Source organism: Otolemur garnettii, unplaced genomic scaffold (genome assembly GCF_000181295.1).
Source record: "Otolemur garnettii isolate 467f Iridium unplaced genomic scaffold, OtoGar3 scaffold00097, whole genome shotgun sequence".
Lineage (NCBI taxonomy): Eukaryota > Metazoa > Chordata > Mammalia > Primates > Galagidae > Otolemur > Otolemur garnettii.
This window is the reverse complement of record NW_003852492.1, coordinates 2,519,471-2,539,946: the sequence shown is the minus strand read 5'-3', so window position 1 is coordinate 2,539,946 and position 20,476 is coordinate 2,519,471. Positions and strand designations below refer to the sequence as shown.

The window sequence follows — 20,476 nt, the reverse complement described above, 5'->3', positions numbered from 1 at the left end:
TGCCAATGTCTGCAAATCAGACATTTGGAGTTACTTGAAAAGGTTAGAAAGTATTACATTAGCTATTTTCAAATCTGTAAATTTGGGGGCATGCACAGGGAATAGTGAAGGTGGCAGGCCAGTGAGTTTGTCCTGAACTTCAACACAATCCAACCTGACAAAGTAGATGCCACGTCACATAAGTCTCCTGCAAGGCTGCGTTGATGCCATTGTGCGAGATGTGCTTTGTGATTTGAGATGCTCTCCAAAGCCTTTACCTTCACTCTGGGGTGATGGTGTGGAGAAACACAGAACGCTCCTTCAATACATTATCTAGGTCTTTGTTTTCATGGGGTCGGGGAGGGGGGGGGAACCACGTCTAGATTGTGGTCCCTGAGACCTACAGATTGGCGTCTGGGCAGCTCAGTGTCCCAGGCCATTGACTTAGAAATCCTTATTCTGTTGGCCAAAAATAAAACCCTAATACATAGTGCAACATAGTCAGAAAACAGATTTAAGGAGAACTTTTTAGTCTCAATCTTAAATGTTTGAATAAAGACAGTCATTTTCCTTTCTCCATCTCATTATTCAGCTACTCCAGTGTGGGTAGAATAGGAACAAAAGTTTTCTTTCCGGGCGGCACCTGTGGCTCAAAGGAGTAGGACACTGGCCCCATATGCTAGAGGTGGCAAGTTCAAATCCAGCCCTGGCCAAAAACTGCAAAAAAAAAAAAAAAAGTTTTCTTTCCCTCCACTCCGATCATGCAACCATTTTTGGCTGAAATACAACTTCTCCTAAAATCCTGGTGATGCCTGATGAGGGCAAAGATGGAGCTTGCCTTACTTGGACTCTGACAGAAGGAAGGGTCACCACCCTGGCAGAGGACCATCTTCCAAGCAAAGTACATCCTTTGTTCTGCTGTCCCTTCACTGACGCTGAGGTCAGGAGAACCTGTTAGCAGCATCTCCGCTTAAAGCAGACCTTCACAACCAATCAAATTTGTATCCCTTGAAGAGGGAGCTTCGTCCTACCATCCCTCCTAGGTGGAATAATTGAAATGTTGGCTTCCTTCTGGATTAACCAACTTCTGGCTTGGCTCTGTATTCCCTTAGCCCATCACCACCAGAACACAGAGGTGGTAAGAGAAGAGGTGGCCCAGATGAATGGGTGGAGGCGGCCACGGTGTACCCGACTCGCCTGATGGGAGTTTTAAAACTATCCCTAGGGGTGTTGCCACATAGGTTGGACAGGAGAATTAGTTTCTCTCTGTTTTGTGTTTGACACAACTCTCTTTATCAGCAGCACAGGCCTGGAATTCCTGAAGCCACACTCATATCCTGCCATCGGTTTTTACGTAAAAAACCCCATTGATTGAGATGGGAGTTTCTCGACTAGAACAATGGCCGGATATGAGGGAGGGAAGGGAGGAATATGGATGTTTGATCTGTACTGGTGAATTTCTAGAGGACGGTGTCTACACGGGCAAAGAGATACGAGTAAGCAGCTCACTAACAAATTTAACCAAACGCAACCAAGTCTATAGAATCATGAAGACCACAAAAAAACAACCCAATGGATTCAAGTTAAGCAACATTTATTATCTATCAAGTTAAAGTACTGACCTGAATGAGAATAATAACTAAGATAATAATAACTAGCATTTGTACAGCACTTTATAATTAAAAAAATACATCTATTCCCATCATTCTTTTGATCCTTATAATTAGTAAGATATATAGAAAACGTAATGTTATTGTTACTGCCATTGCTATTCTTACTTTACCGATAGGAAAGGAGAGAAGAGAAGCTGATATCTGGCCTAAGTTCACACAGCAGATCAGTGGGATTGGACTTAGATTTTCAAACTTTAGTGGCTTTCACAGAATTATCCCGCCACAGCCGTGATAATCTAGCAAGTGCTCCAGAAACTCACTGCCAGTCTCACCAAGATTTTGTGTCACCTTTTTTACGTAAGAATCACTTTATAACACGTGGGCACTCCCACATTAATGAGTGCACACAAGACACATTTGATAACGTTAGTTGACTGAATATTACCAACCAGCCCCTTACAGAGAAAAGAGCAAGGAGTGGGGGCTCTCTCTTTAGGAACAATTCCAAACAAGGCCCAGAATGTGAAATGTTGCATGTTAATTGGCATGGAGAGCAATCACATAGTGAGCCACCCAGTAGTTAGTTTATAGCGAATAATTAATTCTTTTCTTCAAGAAACTCTAGGTTTCTACCAAACCTGCACAAGGATAGTCCCATCCTCGTCTGAATCCTTCTGGGAAGATGCAGCAGGGGTGCTTAAGAAAGAGAGGGTAACTTGGTCAACCTAAGTCAAACCAGGCAACAGAGCTCAAATTACCCAAACCAGGGTGTGCTTTAGCGAGTTAGAGGGACTGGCATCAGAAGATGGAAAGGCTCTCAAGGGCTCAGAGGCGTCCCCAGATGGGGTCGCCATCAAAGCTGGGTTAAGGACTATGAGAAAGAAGTGGGGGAACGAGTTGTGTTGTAATCGCAGACACCTGATACCCTCCAATCACAAGGGAGTTAAAAGTGGTCATAGTATCTGCTGATCCACCTGCTCCAGCTCTGAGAAAACTAAGCACTCAAAACTGCTTACCGATGTCAACTAACACAGCAGGAGGGACTCTTGCATTTCAGGGAACATTACCCTATGGCCGCCAGGGGTCTGAGCCACCCACCCCCAGTGATGGGCCAAGCAAGGCACCCACTTTCAGGGACATTCTCTCTATTCCCCAGAAGTTCACGTCTACTGAGGCATTTGTCTCTCGTAGGCATACTCACTACTAAGACGTCCCTTCCTGTTTCCAGTTATTTTTAACAATTAAGCATGCAAATGTCTGGGCAACAATATTAAACTTCTGTGGCCGTTTATGATGAAGACAAGAAGAGCTGAAGAGACTCTGAATCATCAAAGAGCTCTTACAAAACCAGTATTTTGAGCCTTTAATTGGAAGAGAATCAGAAACAGGCGTGTGAAATTTCCCTTGAAATACACATAGGGTTTTAAGATTTTAAAAAGGTTGCTCTGGGCAGAGAAGAGTCTGGGTCATACCCACTCCAGACTAATGGAAAGAAACACTTCTGATGTGCTCCAAACTCTGCCCCTGATCACGGCTTGTCTACAAAACCTAGGGGCAAACTGCAGGGCAGGGAGGGTAGCCGTGCGATCCCTTCCCCATGCTCCAGATCCTGTAAGTACGGAGAGGTCCACAGACCTCGAGGAGCTTAGAAGCTAGGGCAGCAAAGCCCTATGGCTGGATGCCTTTCCTAGGGCACTCTGGGAAATTTCACTTCTTCACCCGGCGATTTCCTGAAATGACATTTTTAGCAAAGCTGTCTGCTCTTTCTCCCTCCCCTTTCTAGAAAAGTACAGAAAGTACAGGTGTCTTGCGAGTTTCTGACCTCTACAGAAGTCCTACGTTACACCAAAGACCTGATTTGAGCAACACTGCTTGTGCCCTTTGCACTGATGTGCCATTGTAAAGAAGGCTAATGCCAGGTCAGTGTGGCTCTCTACAGACGGCGTATCAGGGCTGGGAGTTGCACTGCTCCCACAAAATGCATGATCTTTGCTCTGGGATTGCTGACTATTCAGCGGCCTGGGTATAGGCCTGCAAAAGAAAGCTCCCAGGCTCCTCTACACGGGCACAGTCACCAGGCCTAACTGTTCCCCTTGGCATTGTCCAAGCAGGTGATGTGAGGCTGAGCACACCACCCACACCCGTGCCCACCCTTGCACACTCTCCTCATGCCACAGACTTGCTCTGTCATCTAGAGATGATGACACTGTGGGCCGGGTTAGAAATCAGTTTGAATTAACTGTGATGAATTAGCCTCTGCAGTGATGCCTGTTGCAGGGGGATGGGAGAGGGGTATACTTCATTTTCATTTCTTTTTCCCTTTCCAAGTCAGTGACGCTTGTAAAGAGAAAGGTGTACTTGAGTAACATTTGGGTGGCTACAACATTGGCCAGGGCCTTTGGCAGTCCCCCAGGAGTATTATAATGGTCAGGGGACAGGACCAACAACCAAAGAAAACACGAGCCCTAGTGGGGCCACTAAGCCTTGACGTCTTGGCTTTAGATAACACCCTTCCCGTGGACTGTGGGGTTTGGGTGCGTGAATGTGTGAGTTCTGAGCCCAGTTCTTTTTTAGACATGCTGTGTCCTGAAGCCCCAGTGATCTCTTGTGAGCTATGGTCTCTTGCTTTCTAAGAGTATTGGGAGAGGAGCGGGACCATAAGGCGATGTGTGATAGGTGCTTTGCAGATATGAAAGACGGTCAAGCAGCTCTATTAACAGTGCACCACTGTTACCCTGGGTCACGCCTACAGATCTTTCAATAAGAGCAGACAGTGAGACCAAGTGAGGAAAGCAACAGCCTCAATCCAATTTCGGGAATTTCTTCTTCAACTGACTTTGATGACTCTGTATCACTTTGAAGTTTCTTCCCCTAGCTGTATGACACTACGGTTAGAACACCAAAGACGGACAGGCTGAAATCTTTACACACTAAGGTTTCTTTGCAGATGTGTTATGTTGAATTAAGGTAACAAAAGATTGAATCCTATGGAGAGAAATGCTACTTATAACTTTGTAAAGTACAAGCACATATCGGGTGGGGGTGTTCATGCACCGTCGGGGAGAATGAGTTAATTTTCCTTCCTTGAATAAAATCAAACCACAGCTAGAACAACTTCAGTGGCTCACTGACCCCTGGTAATTGCACCTGGGGCTCATCATGACATTGCAGAGAAGGCTGTGGTGAAAAAAAAAAAAAAAAAAAACAAAAAACGCAAAGGCGGACACTTGGCCCTCTGCACTGAGAACGAAAATTTAGAAATAATAGGTTCTTCAGTGGTAAATTGTGTTTGCTCCCAAAGATCCTTGGCGCTCTGGTTTTCTTTGTTCTGCCAAAGGAAAAAGGAAATATATGAGGAAGCTGGGCCAGTCCACAGGAAGTCTCCCTTGGCCTGATAAAAGGAACTGGTGTGAGGCAGCTTTGGATAAGCAGTTATAAGTCAATCAGCCTTGAAATAACAAGAAAGCCTATTCAAGAGAAACGGGAGCCTGAAGTCAGCCATTCTTGATGATTTCCTTTTAACCTTGCAAAACATTCCCTTCTTTGTGTTTTTTATAACCTCCCAAATCTGTTATTTTTTAAAATCATGGGTAGTGGTGTATGTATATGAGAGAGAGTGAAAAAGAGGGCAGGAGTTAGAGTGAAGGAAAATAGAAGTTAGGAGGGTAGAAGGGGAAGCCTCGCCAGGTCCAAGAATACCCTCTTCTGCAAAACCTTAAAATTTCATCTCATTGGCTCTTTACGGTAACACAGAGCTGTTGGTTTCATGCCAGCGCATCTGGTAGCAAAGGCAGGCAGGCTCTTGTACCAAGAAATACAGGGCTCAGGCCTTCTTGAGTAAAGGGCGGTGGAGAATTGATCAGTTTACTGAATTTGCCCAGTGCACACTGTGGCAAAGGAAAAATATGGCCAGGCACAGTGGCCCATGCCTGTAATCCTGGGCCAACGTGGGAGGATTGCTTGAGGCCAGCAGTTCGAGCTCAGCCTGAGCAAGAGCAAGATACCATCTCTACAAATTAGAAAAATTTAGCTGGGTGTGGCGGCATGTGCCTGTAGTCCCAGCTACTTTGGAAGCTTAGCCAGGAGGATCGCTTGAACCCAGGAGTTTGAGATAGCCGTGGGATATGACAGAGAGTCAAATAGCTCTATTAATCACACAACCTTGTTACCCTGGGTCAGGCCTAAAGTCTTTCAGTAAAAGTAGATAGTGAGGCCAAGCGGTTATGATGACACCACTGCACTCTAGCCAGGGTGACAGGAGACCCTGTCTCAAGATAAATAGATAAATAAATGAGTAAAGGACAAAACAATATCAAAACCTATGTGGTCCTCAATAGAGGGGTTTGGAACCTAAATGAAACCCTATGAGCCTTGCAGGTGGACAGGATTGGGTTCAAATCATTGCTTATCTATTCGCTGCCTGTATGACCTCTGGTAAGTTCCCCATCCTCTCCAAAATGGAAATACTGCATACATGCTGGGGTTGTCTCAAAGATCCAGTGTATATCTTAAAGGTTAAAAGAGCCAAGGACACCTGGAGGTGGAAGAGAAACTTCTTTCTTTCCTTTCTCATCACTGTGACTGCTTTTCCTTCTGTTATTCCCGGTTAGGTAAAGGGTGATTGTTCCTCCTGCTCTCAGGCCTTGGCTGGGGCCATGGGGACCCATGCCACATGGTGGGTGATACAGCTTCAGGCTGAACTGGGGCCCCGGGGGTTACTTGTTTGCCCACAGCACAGTACCACTTCCTGTTTTGAGAAGAAGGGGAAAAAAAAAACTTTCAGAAAACTCATTAAGAGGCTGAAAATTCTTCTTGGACATCACATTGTTGTCTTTATAAGAGTTAAGTGTAAATGAATGGAAACCAGATAAATTCAATTTCCTTTCGATTAATTACAGGATTTTTTTTTTTTTAAGTCCAGAGGAAAGACAGTTGAGGCCAATGTGTTTTGGGTTTTAAATGAGACCAAATTCTGGAAAAGAATCTAAGACCCTAGAGTGGAGTCAGGCCTTATTCTTAGTTTTCATTAATAAAAATGGATTAGCGCAGCTCCTGTGTCACTGGGCAGTGAGAACGACCAGCTCTCAGAGAGAGTCTCCATGTACTTGCTGAGAGCCACGGCCTCGTGGGCCACTTTGCAGCATGAAATTTGCCCTGGGATTGCAGGAAAAGCTTCACACGGGTCCACATAGAAAGTCTACAAGAGGTTCCATCTTCCTCACCCCCAAATAAATGTTCATAAACCCTGTCCAGGATCAGTGATATGCACAAGAGAGCAGAAAGGAAGTTTTGAAATCATCCTCTCATTTTATAGATGAGAAAACCTTTCAGATAAATAATGAAGAAATGAAGTGACTTGCCCATTGGAATGGGCAGAATGGGATCTAGAACTCAGGTCTTCAGATTCCGGGCTAGACTTTTTCTCCCTATGCTTATCTCTGGTCCCGGGGGTGGGCACATTTAGGGTGAAGTCATAGAGCCCCTTCCCTTTACTACACGTCTCTTCCAAAGAGTCTCTATTTTTTAAATCAGTTTATTAAATTATAAAAGTAATAGATGTTAATGATTAAAAATTACACATTTACTATGTGAAAAGTAAAAGTCTACTTCTCAATGCCCAGAGGCAACATCTTGTGTATTCTTCTAGAAATTGTATAGTATCTTTTGTATTCTTCTAGAAATTATACACAAATAATCTTACCTAGGTGCATTTAATTTTTTTTTTTTTTTACCTAAATGGACTATACATTTTGGAACTTGCTTTTGTCTGTATGATTATATACATTTGAGAACCTTTTGAATTAATGTATATGACAATTAGTTATATTCAGTAGCTGTTACATGGACTTTTTTACATGAATCTTCCCTAATTCATCTAATTCCAATTTTTCTTTTACAATAATGCCACAATAAACATCTTGTACAGATGTATATGTATCTATAGTATCTACATGTACATCCATAGAATTATCAAATTTGTATAAATATCTAACTTCTCAAATAGCCGTTTCCCTTTGGAAAGACTATACCAAGTCATATTCCTAACAGTAGAATAAGGCAGTGACGTTTTCCTTTACGCTTTCTAACTCTGGGCTTTATTAATCTGTTTCAATCTCTGCTGCCCTCCCAGGTCATAGAAGTTGGAATTTCGTTCTTTTCTTTTGAATGACTTTATGCCTGCGCTAGAGATTCTTTTCATAAGTTCATCGTTGCCCATTTGTATTTTTCTCTAACATTGTCTATTCATAGCATATTTGCCCATTTTTCTGTTAGTGGCCCTTTTCTTACTTATTTATAAGTGGTCTTTGTTAATAACTTATTAACTTTGTCTTATATATGTGAAGGATTCTTTCTCAGTTTCTCATCTATCTTTTCATTTCACTCATGGTAATTTTGTTTTTGTGTTAATATGTAGCGAAACTGAAGTTGAGAAAGGGGAAATCAGAGGGAGTGTTCCAGCTGAAGCTCTGTCTTTTCCAGAAATGTCCTTACAGAGGACTAGGATGAAAGGGCAATTGTTACTATAAACCAGATACCAGCTTTGGGGAAATGTGTCTAAATGTTCTGAAGATAGTCAAGTCGCAGATAGAGATTCCCCCAATGTGTATAGAATCTCTGAGAGTCAGAGCTTAGATTCAGAAAGCAGAGAAGACCTGACTCTCTAGAGATCTGGGAGAAACCGTACAGACATCTTGCTCTTATTCTTTATGTGAAGCTCTGTTAAACACTGTGTCTGTGCCTGGCAAGGTTATTCAACTTTTGGGTGAATGAATAAAGAAATGAGTATAAATTAAATGATATATGTCTAAAAACAAATGACTCTGCAGACATGAGACTTTCAATCTAAATACATACTTTTGTATAGGCTGCGATAGCATTAACTTAAAGACAACTCCAAGCTGAGTAGTTTTTATAATATTAATCTGTTTGTTTTTATGTTTCTGCTACTTGAGTGATACTGCAGAACTGTTCACTCCCAGACTCTTTCCCACCTAAAATCAATGAATACCGTGTTTCCCCCAAAATAAGCCCTAGCAGGATTTCTATGCATTTGTTAAATATAAGCCCTACCCCGATAATAAGACCTAGTGACGGGCATGGCTATGTAGCCTATCTGCATAGCCACGCCATGCATTTTGGCATGGAGAGGAAGACATCCCCTGAAAAGAAGCCCTAGTGTGAGAAAAAATAAATATAAGACAGTGTCTTATTTTCAAGGAAACACGGTACCTATATATTCAGACCCAGTAACTCTCCCACTGGCATGGTAGATTCTGGTAGACATGTGAAACCCACATGTCTAGAAATTCAAGGTTAAAGCTCCCATGGCACCTGTAATTCTGGCCTCTTGCCTGTGTGTACTGAGATGTGACATTAAGGTCTTTCATTGCGTTGGACACATAGCACTGGCTGGGTAAACAGGTCTTGCTTTTGGGAAAGCGTTTCAGTTTTCAAGAATGCATTCTCTTTGAGGTGGCGTGAAAAAATTACTAGGATTTTGATCATAAACTACATGGCAGACACACTGTTCCCCAAGGATGGCAAATACCTTAAATATTTCAGAGTTTGGTTCATTTTCATAGGTTTGAACCATTTTGAAGCTGATACATTGGTGCTCTGCATTATCTGAATATACATCTGAACACTCCATCTCTGAGCCCACTTGGAATGATGCTGATAAACTGAGTCTTTGCTTTGGCTGGATGATGTCAGGGTTTCAAACTGGGGCAAGGCCCAACCAACGCGTGAAAGAACATCAGATCTGTCTGAATTTGCACAGAAATTTGATTTGAGGTCCAGGGAAACAACCTTTCCTTTGGTCTTTTCTCAATTGCTGACTCAACCTTTCCTTTGGTCTTTTCTCTATTTGCTGACTCATTCTCAAAAGGAACTAGAATTGTAGCCCAGGAGAGATGGCCCAGTTGAAAAGACAGCTCCTGGTGAAGTCTCCAGAGCACTAGCACAGAAGAAATGTTTAAAGAGGCAAAAAGCATAATCACATTTTTATGACATCTGGCAAAATACAGTTTCTTCTTCCTCTCCTAATATCATGTTTAATGAGCAGATGTCTTTGAAGACAGCCAACAGCATTTCTTATTGTCTGAACTCATCACTGAGTCGGCAGACTAATCCTGACTGCTGCCCCTTCTTGAGTGACTTCTGATAAGCGGTGGAATCCCTCACTTTCCTAAAGAGTACAACAAGAACAGGAAGGATCCCGTCCCTAAGAGATCTGTATAGCTATGTAACTCATCCCTCTGTTCATGATTTTCTGATTCCTCCTTTCCACTTGTATTGCCAGATCCAAGTTGTCTGTGACAGTATTTTAGGTCCTTCATAATCTAGTTCCTCCCAGTCTTTCCACAACCACCTTCTCCTTCACATGCACCCTCCCCAAAGTATTCCACTTTCCTAGAAAGCCCTTGACCATATTTTCCTGTGCAAGGCTTACAGCGCTCAAGGCCAAGCTCTACAACCTCCTGTGCTAAAAGATGATGTAGCTGTTGTATGTAGAAAAAGGAAGAATTATGGAATCAGAAACACTGGGCTGGAAACCCAGCTCTGTCACTTGTTAGCTGTAATCTTAACAACTTGCCTTAGCTCTCTGAATTTGAATACCTTCCTATTAAATAGAGATACAATGATGTTCCCTTCCAGAGGGCTATTGTGGGGATGAGATGGAAGGATGTGAAAGTGATTTTCAAACAGTAAAAAAGTACACACATAATTATTATCGTTAGGTCTTTTTCTGTCTCTCCAGTTCAAGTTGTGCTTTCCTCTTAGGGCTACCAGAACATTTACTGGGCACACACACACATAGACACAGAGCTTATCTTCTGGGGAGCGCTCCTGGTCATCAGCCCCTTTGCTCTGGTGTTCTTTCTTTATAGAACTTAGTTACCTAGTTCAGTCTCTAAATAACAGTCAGGCAATTGCATTCATGTGATTGATCAGTTCACCAGCCCATTAGGCTGAGGTTACAAACCCCCATGAGGCCAGGAAGCTTTGTATGGAAAGGGGTTATTTCACAGATTGCCTAATTTGTCGAACTTCCAAGATACTGGCCCAAAGGGAGGCAGCGTGGGGATCCTTGACCCCAACCGGTGCCTCTGGGGACGCATCTCAGTGCACAAATGCCTGCTAGTGTGTCTGTTAGGTCAGTAGTACAATTGTAATATTCAGAGAACGGCATCACTTATAGACACCCTCCTACTGATGAATGGATGCATAAATAGGGTCAATCATTACAGCAACAGAAAATGAAACAGGGTGTAGTCTGTAGAGCAGAAGACACCTGCACAGCTCTGAAGTTACTAAAGGCTGGCTGAAGGTTTTGTGATATTGTGTGTGTGTTTGTATGTGTACGTGTGTACATAACGAACAGTGCCTCTCAGCCTACTCAGCTGGTTATAAAACAAAAAAGCAGAACATACACTGAGACTGGTTTAAGTGCAGGCCAAAACATTTTTGATAATCAATATAAAAAATTTTTTTCCCATTCTTTTTTTAACTGGGGGCAACTTAGGATTAGCATTAGACTAAGGCTACATATCTAGAAAAAGAGGGTTGGTTTAAATCAACTACTTTTTAAAACAAATGTCAAGTTAACTGGTTAACCCCAAATTGAAATCCTACATCTTATTTAATTCAGTTGTTATACAAGGCCTAGGTGTACACAGACTGGAAGATGGATCCAAATGATTCATTCTAGTATGTCTGAATATATTGTATTTAAATAGTCAAATATTCAATCATAAAAAGAGTTGCAACAGGAATTCAGCCCACCTGCCCATAACCTATAAAGAGGTTGGGTTATTAAGTAAAATATTATATTTCTGGATGTCTCCTGGTAATGGAGACTTTGTTTACTTTGTCTACAGGAAAAGAAGGATTTACTTTGGAAAAGAGCTATCTAAAAATTAGAATTTGTTTTTGTCGGCTCGGCGCCTATAGCTCAACCGGCTAAGGCGCCAGCCACGTACACCTAAGGTGGCGGGTTCGAATCCCCAGCCCGGACCCGCCAAACAACAATGACGGCTGCAACCAAAAAATAGCCGGGCGTTGTGGCGGGCGCCTGTGGTCCCAGCTACTTGGGAGGCGGAGGCAGGAGACTCTCTTGAGCCCAGGAGTTGGAGGTTGTTGGGAGCATGATGCCATGGCACTCTACTAGGGGGATAGCTCGGGGCTCCGTCTCAAAAAAAAAAAAAAAAGAATTTGTTTTTGTCTTTAAGTATGGGCATAATTCAGGGTGTTAGTAATACATTTTTTATTTTTTTTTTATTTTTATTTATTTATTTATTTATTTTGAGACAGAGCCTCAAGCTGTCCCCCTGGGTAGAGTGCCATGGCATTACAGCTCACAGCAACCTCCAACTCCTGGGCTCAAGCGAGTCTCCTGCCTCCGCCTCCCAAGTAGCTGGGACCACAGGCGCCCGCCACAACGCCTGGCTATTTTTTTTTTTGGTTGCAGCCGTCATTGTTGTTTGGCGGGTCCGGGCTGGGGATTCGAACCCGCCACCTTAGGTGTACGTGGCTGGCGCCTTAGCCGGTTGAGCTATAGGCGCCGAGCCATAATACATTTTTTATTAAATAACAGAAGTGTCTTTGGTTCAAAGTGCCAGATGCTTTATGATTTTTCTATTAAAGATTTTTCTGTCTCTCCCCCCTCCAGGATTCTATAATTCACAGTAATGAAACAAAAACAAATGCCATTTTCATAGTGTAATGGAAAGAACAGCAACCTAAGGGTTCCGAGCCCTGACCTTTCACCCCGACTCTGTCGGTAATGAATTGTAGGATCCTGGACTATTCATTTAACACCCCTGGCTTCATTCTCCCCACCCACAGAATAAGAATGCCAACTAAATATTCTTTAAAGTTCTCAAGCTGACAATCTATAAACTTAAATTTAAATAGCAGTGGAAGTGGAAGGAAGCTTTTTGGAATAAATTATTCACATACAAAACAGGATTATTCATTTGGTAATTACCTGTGGGGAATTCTGCATGATCACAGGGGCAGATAAAGTGAATGACAGAGTCTTCCTTGCCTAGAGTTCTGTGAATCCCAGTGCCCTGAAGGTTACCAGGTGGGGCAGCAGCCCCTTCCTGGGGACCCAAGTCAAGTCTCTGGTCTCAAATGTTCCTCACTCAGCTGCTTCTCCCCCAAATCTCTCTCTGAAGTTTCCCTGCCCTGCCTCCAATGACCTGTCCCCCAGGGTTTGCAGAGCCTGGTGGTAACCCCAAACTTTCTTTCCAGTTTTGCTCTCCTGTCATGAACGGGTTGCGAGGTGCTGCACCCTGATGAGGCAGGAGGTGGGAACTGATAGTATCTCTGCTCAGTTTGTCTGGCCTGGGGTGGCCCTGTCTCTGCTCCAACCTGCTTTACTGTTTCTTAGAGAATAGATCACAACAGACAGAGATTATGTTTCTTTATGTGTCTGTTGCCTTTGCTAGAGTATACATTCCTGGGGAGTTTTATTCTGGATACTTAAAACATAATAGACACATCGTAAATATTTGTTGAATTAATGAAATATACATTATGGTAAATCAGACCTATGATCTAATTTTCAGACCAACCCTTCCCAGCATGCCAATCCCCAATAGGGAAGTCCAACTAAGATGCATCCAGCTAAGATATCAGACCTTACTTAATTCCTGCTGTGCCCATAGGGTAAAGGGGAGTTTTGCCCTATTGTTACAGATGAGGAAACTGAGCATCTGCTATCAAACACACAGCCGCTAAGGAGCAGGGCCTACAGTGAATCTGGGTTTTCTGACTCCGAGTCTGCTGTGCGTTTCCATATTTCCCAGTTTCATCCCCCACATCTGTGTCTCCTCTCACTGTCCTCCAGTCTGTGATGGCACCCTGTGCTCTGAGCCAAGCTTCCATGGACGAAATCAACTGATTTCAAACAAAGCCTGCCTAGAACTTAGATGCAGTTTTTGAAACCAGGTCATTTCTTAAAGCGGGGACCAGTTCTGATGTGCTTTTCAACACTGATAATATCACTGTGGGAAGCAGAGGTGGGGTAGGGTATTGCTTAATATCGCAGGTTAACTTGTCAGTGGCAAAAGAAAAGCAGTATGGCTCTCTCAAACTGGTGCTCCCAGTGTGATGCTCTCTCTCTAGTGATGTTCTTGGAAAAAAGAAGAGAAAGTCATACACCAGGACTCATTATTACCAAGCACACGATTAGCATTTTATCATCACATGGAGTGTACATTATACACAAAATAAAGGGGTTCTAGGAAGAAGCCCAGACCTCCCTGGCTTCCTAGACCCCAAACCTCCTAAGCACTGAGGCCCACAGGTCATTTTGAAGTCCAGATTGAGGAAGAAATATGCAGGTGCATGAAATCACATCCCAGAATCATTCGAAGCTAATTTTTAAAGGCCATTCAAACTGGGAATGCACATTCTGGATCTGTGCCCACAGTCTACAAGCATCGCCAGGCTTCTATCAGCATAGGAGCGGATTCAGTGCACACACGGGGAACAGTTCTTGTCAGAGCATATGAGCATAATTTTCAGGCACAGAAAAGATCAGGAAGGTATTGTAGAGCTAACTCAGTCCTCCTATTTCATTTTTAGAAAGAATATGAAACTCAGCCAGGCTTAATGGACTGTACGTTAAGTCAGTGGCCTCTCTCCCGGTCCAGTGTCCTCCCCAAGTACAGGGTTTGCACCATTGTGGGAGGGAAGCCCCCAGATACAGCGTTCACATGTGAACAGAAAACTGTGGCTTTCACACAGTTTAAATCCAGATTATACACTGAACATGCACTAAAGACTCAATCCTCTCAAATACTGGACATGAAGACAGCTTCAAAAACCACTGCTCTGTGGGTGACCTGGGTGATGATTACAGTGCTCCTATGGAGAGTTTTGAGGGGTTCACAGTGACCCACCACCCACATGAAAAGAGAGAACTGTCACCCTATCCTTGGCCTGAAAGGACAGGTCCAAGTCTGCCTGCCACAGTGTGTGTATTAAAGAGGTTAGCACATCCTGGGTACACAGCCCACAGCTTCCTCCCTGCTCAGGCCTGTGCTCAGAGGTCTCAGCACTGTGGGGCTATGTCTTCACTTCTCCTCAGGGTGTCCACATCAAGACCCTGGAGCTATTTGACCCTCTCAGACGAGAGAGGGTCTTTGGGGGGTAAGTGGCAAGTGTCCTGATTGGAGGAAGAGAGGTTTCCAGAATGCAGCATCTCACCACTAAACCCAGGGATACAGAGACACACACACACCAACAGGAAGCAGAGACACAGGCATTAACTGGCCCAAGATCCCCACTCCTGGGTCTCAGTGGAAATCCTCTCACCCACTCCTCTCCCACTGTTGCCGCAGAACCCAGTCTCTGAAAGGCTCCCTTTAACACATCGCAGTTATCTCATCTCCAGATTTTCAAGTTCCTTCAGTTGGTAGCTTTTACCTAAGTCAGCATATTTCAACCTTTTAGAAAAAAAAAAGAGGCTTAAAAAATAAAAACTATGACCCCACCCAAAAGATAAAAATCTCTTGACTTCTGTACGCCCCACATCTTAACATCTTAGCTTCCTCTCATTCAGCATTGTGCGGGGAACTGATGTCTCTGGGTTCTGGGGAATGGCGGGCTCTGCCAGTCCCCACCTCACCGGGCTAATGGTTTTTCCAGACAAGCTCCTGCTTGGCGTTGCAGCAGCCCTGCCGCTACCTCCTGCTCCCATTCATTCCCTAGGTCCTCTAAGGCCAGTCTCACAAGGGGGTGTCCCTCCTCTCTGCACTCGGCCCCACTTCCAAACCCCTTCAGAGGCAGCAGCCAACCCCCATGAAGTCTGACGCGGCCCCCAGACCCTTGCCAGTCCCTCAGGGCTGCACTTTGCACCCTGGACCCAGGCGTGGCGGTCGGGATGGGGGTGGGACGGCCAGGCAGGCACCCGGCGCGGGCTCAGAGCCGGCCCCCGCAGGGGCAGCGTCTCTGAAGGCCCAGGGACCCGGTTTAAGAAGATAGACCCGGGAGCCAGCGCGTGGCTGGGCGCCGCGGGCCAGGGCGCTGGGAGGCTGCGCCGACAGAGGCAGGGAAGGAGAGTCCCTGCCCGAGAAGCGGCTAGGCGGGCCCGTTAGTCCGGGGAGCCGATGGCTCCCAAGCGCCGAGAGGGAAGGCAGAGCAGCCGGCGCTGACATGTAAACAGGGGCTTCCATGTGGAAGAGCGGCTCCCACAGACCCGACACGTTCTCGCAGCCCAGAGCTCCTGCGAGGACTCAGCCACCCGCCCCAGGGCCCGCGGCGCAGGGGCCGAGCCGGCTGCACCGCAGCCCCCACCCCCGCCGCACTCGGCCTGAGGCGAGAGGCAGCCGGCGGCCCGCTGGTGCCGGACACCGCGGCCAGGGACGCTCCGGTTGCCGGGTGGGAGTGGTGGGGCCGAAGGTCTCCGCCCCAGACTCGGCTCCGCACCCCGGGTCCCCAGCTTTCACGCCGCCCCCTCGGCAGCCGGGCCGGCAGCACGGTGGAAGGGGGCCAGACTCCACTTTGGGGCAGGGGGTTGGAGGAGCTCGCCCTCGGTGGGGAGCCAGGTTGCCCGCCCCGCGAGTAGGACACGCAGCCCCAGCGCCGCGGAGACCGCGCAGAGCCGGGGCGCGGAAGGAAAGGACAGCGGCCACGTCTTCCGGGCCCCGGGCCCCCGCACCTAGCCCGCCGGCCACTTCGCCGCCCAGGACGGCCCCCGCAGCCCCCAGTCCACTGACCCGCCGCTTACCTTAATAGTTCCGTCCATTTGGCCGAGTCTGCAGCCGAGCCCCCCAATATCCCACACATTGACCCGGTTACAGCCTGACCGCGCAGCCCCTTCAGATTAGCCCGGCGCGGCCTCCCTGGCGCCCTGGGCCCTGCCTGCGTGCCCCCTGCGAGCGCCCTGCCCTCGCTCCCCTGCGCACGTTTGTTGTTGTAGCGGAAAGAAAAAGAGACAGTTAACCGGATGAAACTTTTTTTCAGCTAATTTTGGGAAGTGACTTCACTTTGCGAATCGGGGAGGAAGTCCTATCTCTCTCTCTCTCTCTCTCTGTCTCTCTCCCTCCCTCTCCTCTTGAGTTCTCTCTCTTCTCTCTCTGCGCTCCCCTGTCTTCCCTCCCCCAACACCCCCTTTTCCTTCCCTCGGCTGGTCCTGCTTTTCACATCACACTCTGTATAAATATACGCGGAGATGCCCAGATACGTTCATGCACCGCGCACACAGGATACTCGCTTCAGGGAGATAAGAGCCCGCCGGGAACAATGACGGGGTCCTCACCCAGCGTCCGCGCCCTGATTCCCGCTGTCTGCAGCCCCCGCCCCCATCACCTTCCCCCAAATTCCAAAGTCAAACGCTTTTGGCTTCTTTCCTTTTCCCGGGGCTGTTGGCCGAAGGTGGCCCTCCTGACTCACTTACTTTCCGTTTCTTCCCACAGATACGTTCATTAATGCTTTTTCCAGCCGGAGACAAACTTTTGGGGGCTGGGGGGAACGGCGAGAGAGTTTACTAGGGCTGGGGATATCCTGGCGCCTACTGCCGGGGGAGATCCGGACGCAGATCCGGGCAAACCAACCGTCACAAAGCGCATCCAACAAGCATTTTTCCACTCGGGCCCTCGGCTGCCGAGGCGCGGCGGACTCCCGGAGCGGCTCGCCCGCTCATCTACGCGGATTCGGGGCAGTTTCGGGCTAAGCCGCGCCGTCGTGGGCGCGGACTGCCCTCTGCGCGCATTGTTAGGGGAAGGGCGCCCTCCTGGGCAGCGCGTCTAGACTCTCGGCTCACGGCGCTCACGGACTGCGAGGCTGACCCGCGGCACCCCAGGCCACCAGTCCCATCATCCCTGTCAGACCCCTAGCGCCTACCAGAACACGACGGCCCAGGCACCAGCTCTCAGGCCAGAGTCCTTCCAATTTCACCCTGGACGCGAAGGAACTGACGTTATGGCAGGACGTTTCCTCTGCGGTGGTCAGCAGTTCCTGGGAGCGCAGCCCGCAACCGCTCGGCGCAGACCAAGACTTCTCCCAGGATGAGACCTGGCGGGCCCGGCTCTGGATCATCCTCCCCACCCTGCCCTGAGCCTGGCCTCCCTGGGCCCACCGCACCGCCCAGCCCACCCGCAGACCTCCTGGTCTCCCTGCTGAGCCGCCGCCAGCTCCAACGTGGGCAACCTCGGGGCTCTCAGCCTGACTCCCTTCTCCCCGACCTCCAAAACAGGTTACCTTGTCCACGCTCTCCAGACCACGCTTTGGACTTTCGCACTTTTATTTAAGAGTCCGCCCAGGGAAAGAGGAAAAAAAAATCCAGAAGAGATCCAAGTCAATTGGAAAGAAAAAAATTCAAAAGGGTGTCCACGGCGGCGAAAAGAGGTGACATTAATTCTTTATTTCTTCAGGAGCAGTTGAGCCCAAGAGCTTGTTCTCCTCCCTCCCGCCCTCCCCCCACCCCCTCTCGAAATTAGTCTCATCAATTCAGCTCCAATTTTGGGTTCGAATACAGACACGAGTCTGAACGTGACCAGACCTGGAGTGGCGGGTATAACCTACTAGCAATTGAGACTCGGCGTGCGTGTGGGGGGTGGGGAGGGGTGGATGGTGGGAAGGAGGCCGGCTGACTCCCCCCTCCTGTCTGCTTCTCAATCCAGGGGTCTGCTCCAGGGCTCCCCTGGGACTGCCACATCTGGTTACTGCTAGCGGGGTCAGTCCCCCCCTTTGCCTGGGGCCACCAGTTCTGGAGTTCAATTAAAAGAAATCAGGCTTAACCCTTTCCTCCCTGAAGCCGGTCTAACCGCCCTCTCGCTCCTCCCTTCAGCGTTTCCACGTGCTTTCCAGAGAGGAAAGAGGTTAACGGGAAAGGAAGAATGAATTACATCCTTTCAAACCCCAAATTGTTTCCTTTTCAGCCCAGACTCCACCGACCTTCAAACGACAACAGGGCTTTCAGGAGGGTGCAGGGAGACGGCTTCCCACCCTGAACCTAACCAGAACCCCGCGCACCTTCAGCCACATTGCTCCTCTTTCAGCGGAAAAGGACTCCAGCTCCACCACCAAGAGGCCCCCTTTCCAGGGCTGGGCAATCACAGAGGCTGTTAAAGGCCACCCCGCACGGATGACTGCCCCCTTCCTCCTAACCACACTCCTCCTAGCTTTTCAGAAGGCACCACTAGGGCAAACAGGATGGCCAGGTTCCTTTCCAACTCCTGTTAGCTTGGCAAATGAGGGCTTGTCTTCACAGATGGGCCGTCACCCCAACAACCCTAGCACAGCCTCCCAACTCCTTTTAGCCCTACTGCCTTCCCTATTGGAAGCATTCAATTTGGAACTAGATTAAAAGGAGGATTTGCCCTCCTGTTTTACTGTTGAACTCCAGAGCACTTTCTTTTTCTACCTGTAAACACAAACTTAGGGCGCTTTCATGATTTTGAAGATGGGAGAGTAGGCACTGGAGAGGCTGGCACAGGCAGCACTGTTCCTTTTAGATTCTTGCATGGATGCTGCTACCACTGACTTTTCAATTTACCAGCCCTTTGGTAGGGAGCTCCCATCCATTCCCTGGGGTCTCCACCCAGAAAGAAGAACTGCCTCCCCCCCACCCCCCAGCTCTGAACAGATCTGCAGGCCTATCCAGTTCCCTCCGCCAGCACTCAAGTAACTCTGGGTTTGATGCCCAACTCTGCTGCTGCTGCTGCTACTTTTTTAAATCCCAAAAGAGGGTGGGGGAAACTCTAACCAAGCACAACAGTAAACAAGTCTGCCCTGTTTAATGTGGTTACCACCAGACATCTGGAAAGATGGTTTGATCCTGGCAGCTCACATTGTTTTCACGAGCAGCCACAGAGAATATTTTGAATGTTTGCATTGAGACAAATTGATAGAAAGCCTGTGGTGGGGCCCACTACAAATGAAAACTGTCTTGTGTTGGGGGCAACCCCTTCCCTCTCCTCTCCCTGCCTACTCTCCCCTCCCCTCACCCTTTTCTTCCCTCTCCTCTGCCTCCCTTTCCTCCTCCTCACTCCCTGGTGTACCTGCCTAGGTTGGGAACAGTTTCCTGGGCCCACACACTAGTGCACACCCTCTCCTGGCTCACCAGTGCTCTGCCCTGCCTCTGTCTTTCCAGAAAGGCTGGTGACCAGGAGGTGGGCAGGGTTCCACTGGTGCCCATTCCACCAGCCCAGGGCTGGCTGTCAAGTCAAGGGAAGCTCACAGCCAAGGAAGCCCAGCCCAGCATTTGAAACAAAAGCTACCAACCAACTGGAGGAAAAAGTGCCCCACAACAAAACAGCCTGCCACACATTTCTAATCTGGGTCACTTACAGGAAGAGTACATGGGGGCAAATATTCAGGAAATGTTTGGCTTTGGAGCGTTTTCACTGGAACGTTGGTGAGATGACTGGCCTCACACCATTTGCACTTGACAATATTTTCAAAGATGCGGAAGTCCTCCTTCTCCCAGGAGGGGAGCGGCGGGGAGAAATGTGTCTTGGCTCGCTCAATGTCAGCCCTTTTGACCCGGTCAAGACTTTCCAGACGCGGGCTTCCCGGGATCAGCCGGTCTCAGCCTGGGTTGGGGTAGGGAGGACGCGACAATTGGAGCCAGGTCCCTGGGGAATCTCCGGACTCCAGGGCGGCTCTGTCACTTAAGACTCCAAAAGATGCCAGGCCTGGCAGAGCATCTCAGGAGGATCCTTCTCCCTCCGCCCTGCTGCCTCCTCAGCCCCTCAGGTCCAGCCTGCTGCCGCCGCGGGTGTCCGAGCTGGCAAAGGGGAGGAGCAGGACGGGAGGAGAGGGGGCAGGGAGGGGAGGGTGGGCAGACCAGTGCCAAAACTCCAGACTGCACAACTGCAGCTTCAAGTGCCTGGCCTCTTGCTCGAGGCCATAATTAATTTGAGATT

The 20,476-nt window shown here is 47.7% G+C and overlaps 1 protein-coding gene across 1 annotated transcript in view; it reads right to left on the bottom strand.

The window, feature by feature from the left end:
* The window catches only part of FLI1 (Fli-1 proto-oncogene, ETS transcription factor), a 115,760-nt gene extending 99,107 nt beyond the window's left edge, over positions 1-16,653 (bottom strand). The window contains exon 1 of the mRNA XM_003795894.3: positions 16,336-16,653. Within this exon, the coding sequence (XP_003795942.1) occupies positions 16,336-16,353 (18 nt within the window). The 5' untranslated portion in view covers positions 16,354-16,653. The remainder of the gene's footprint in view (positions 1-16,335) is intronic.
* Between the last annotated feature and the right edge of the window lie 3,823 nt (positions 16,654-20,476).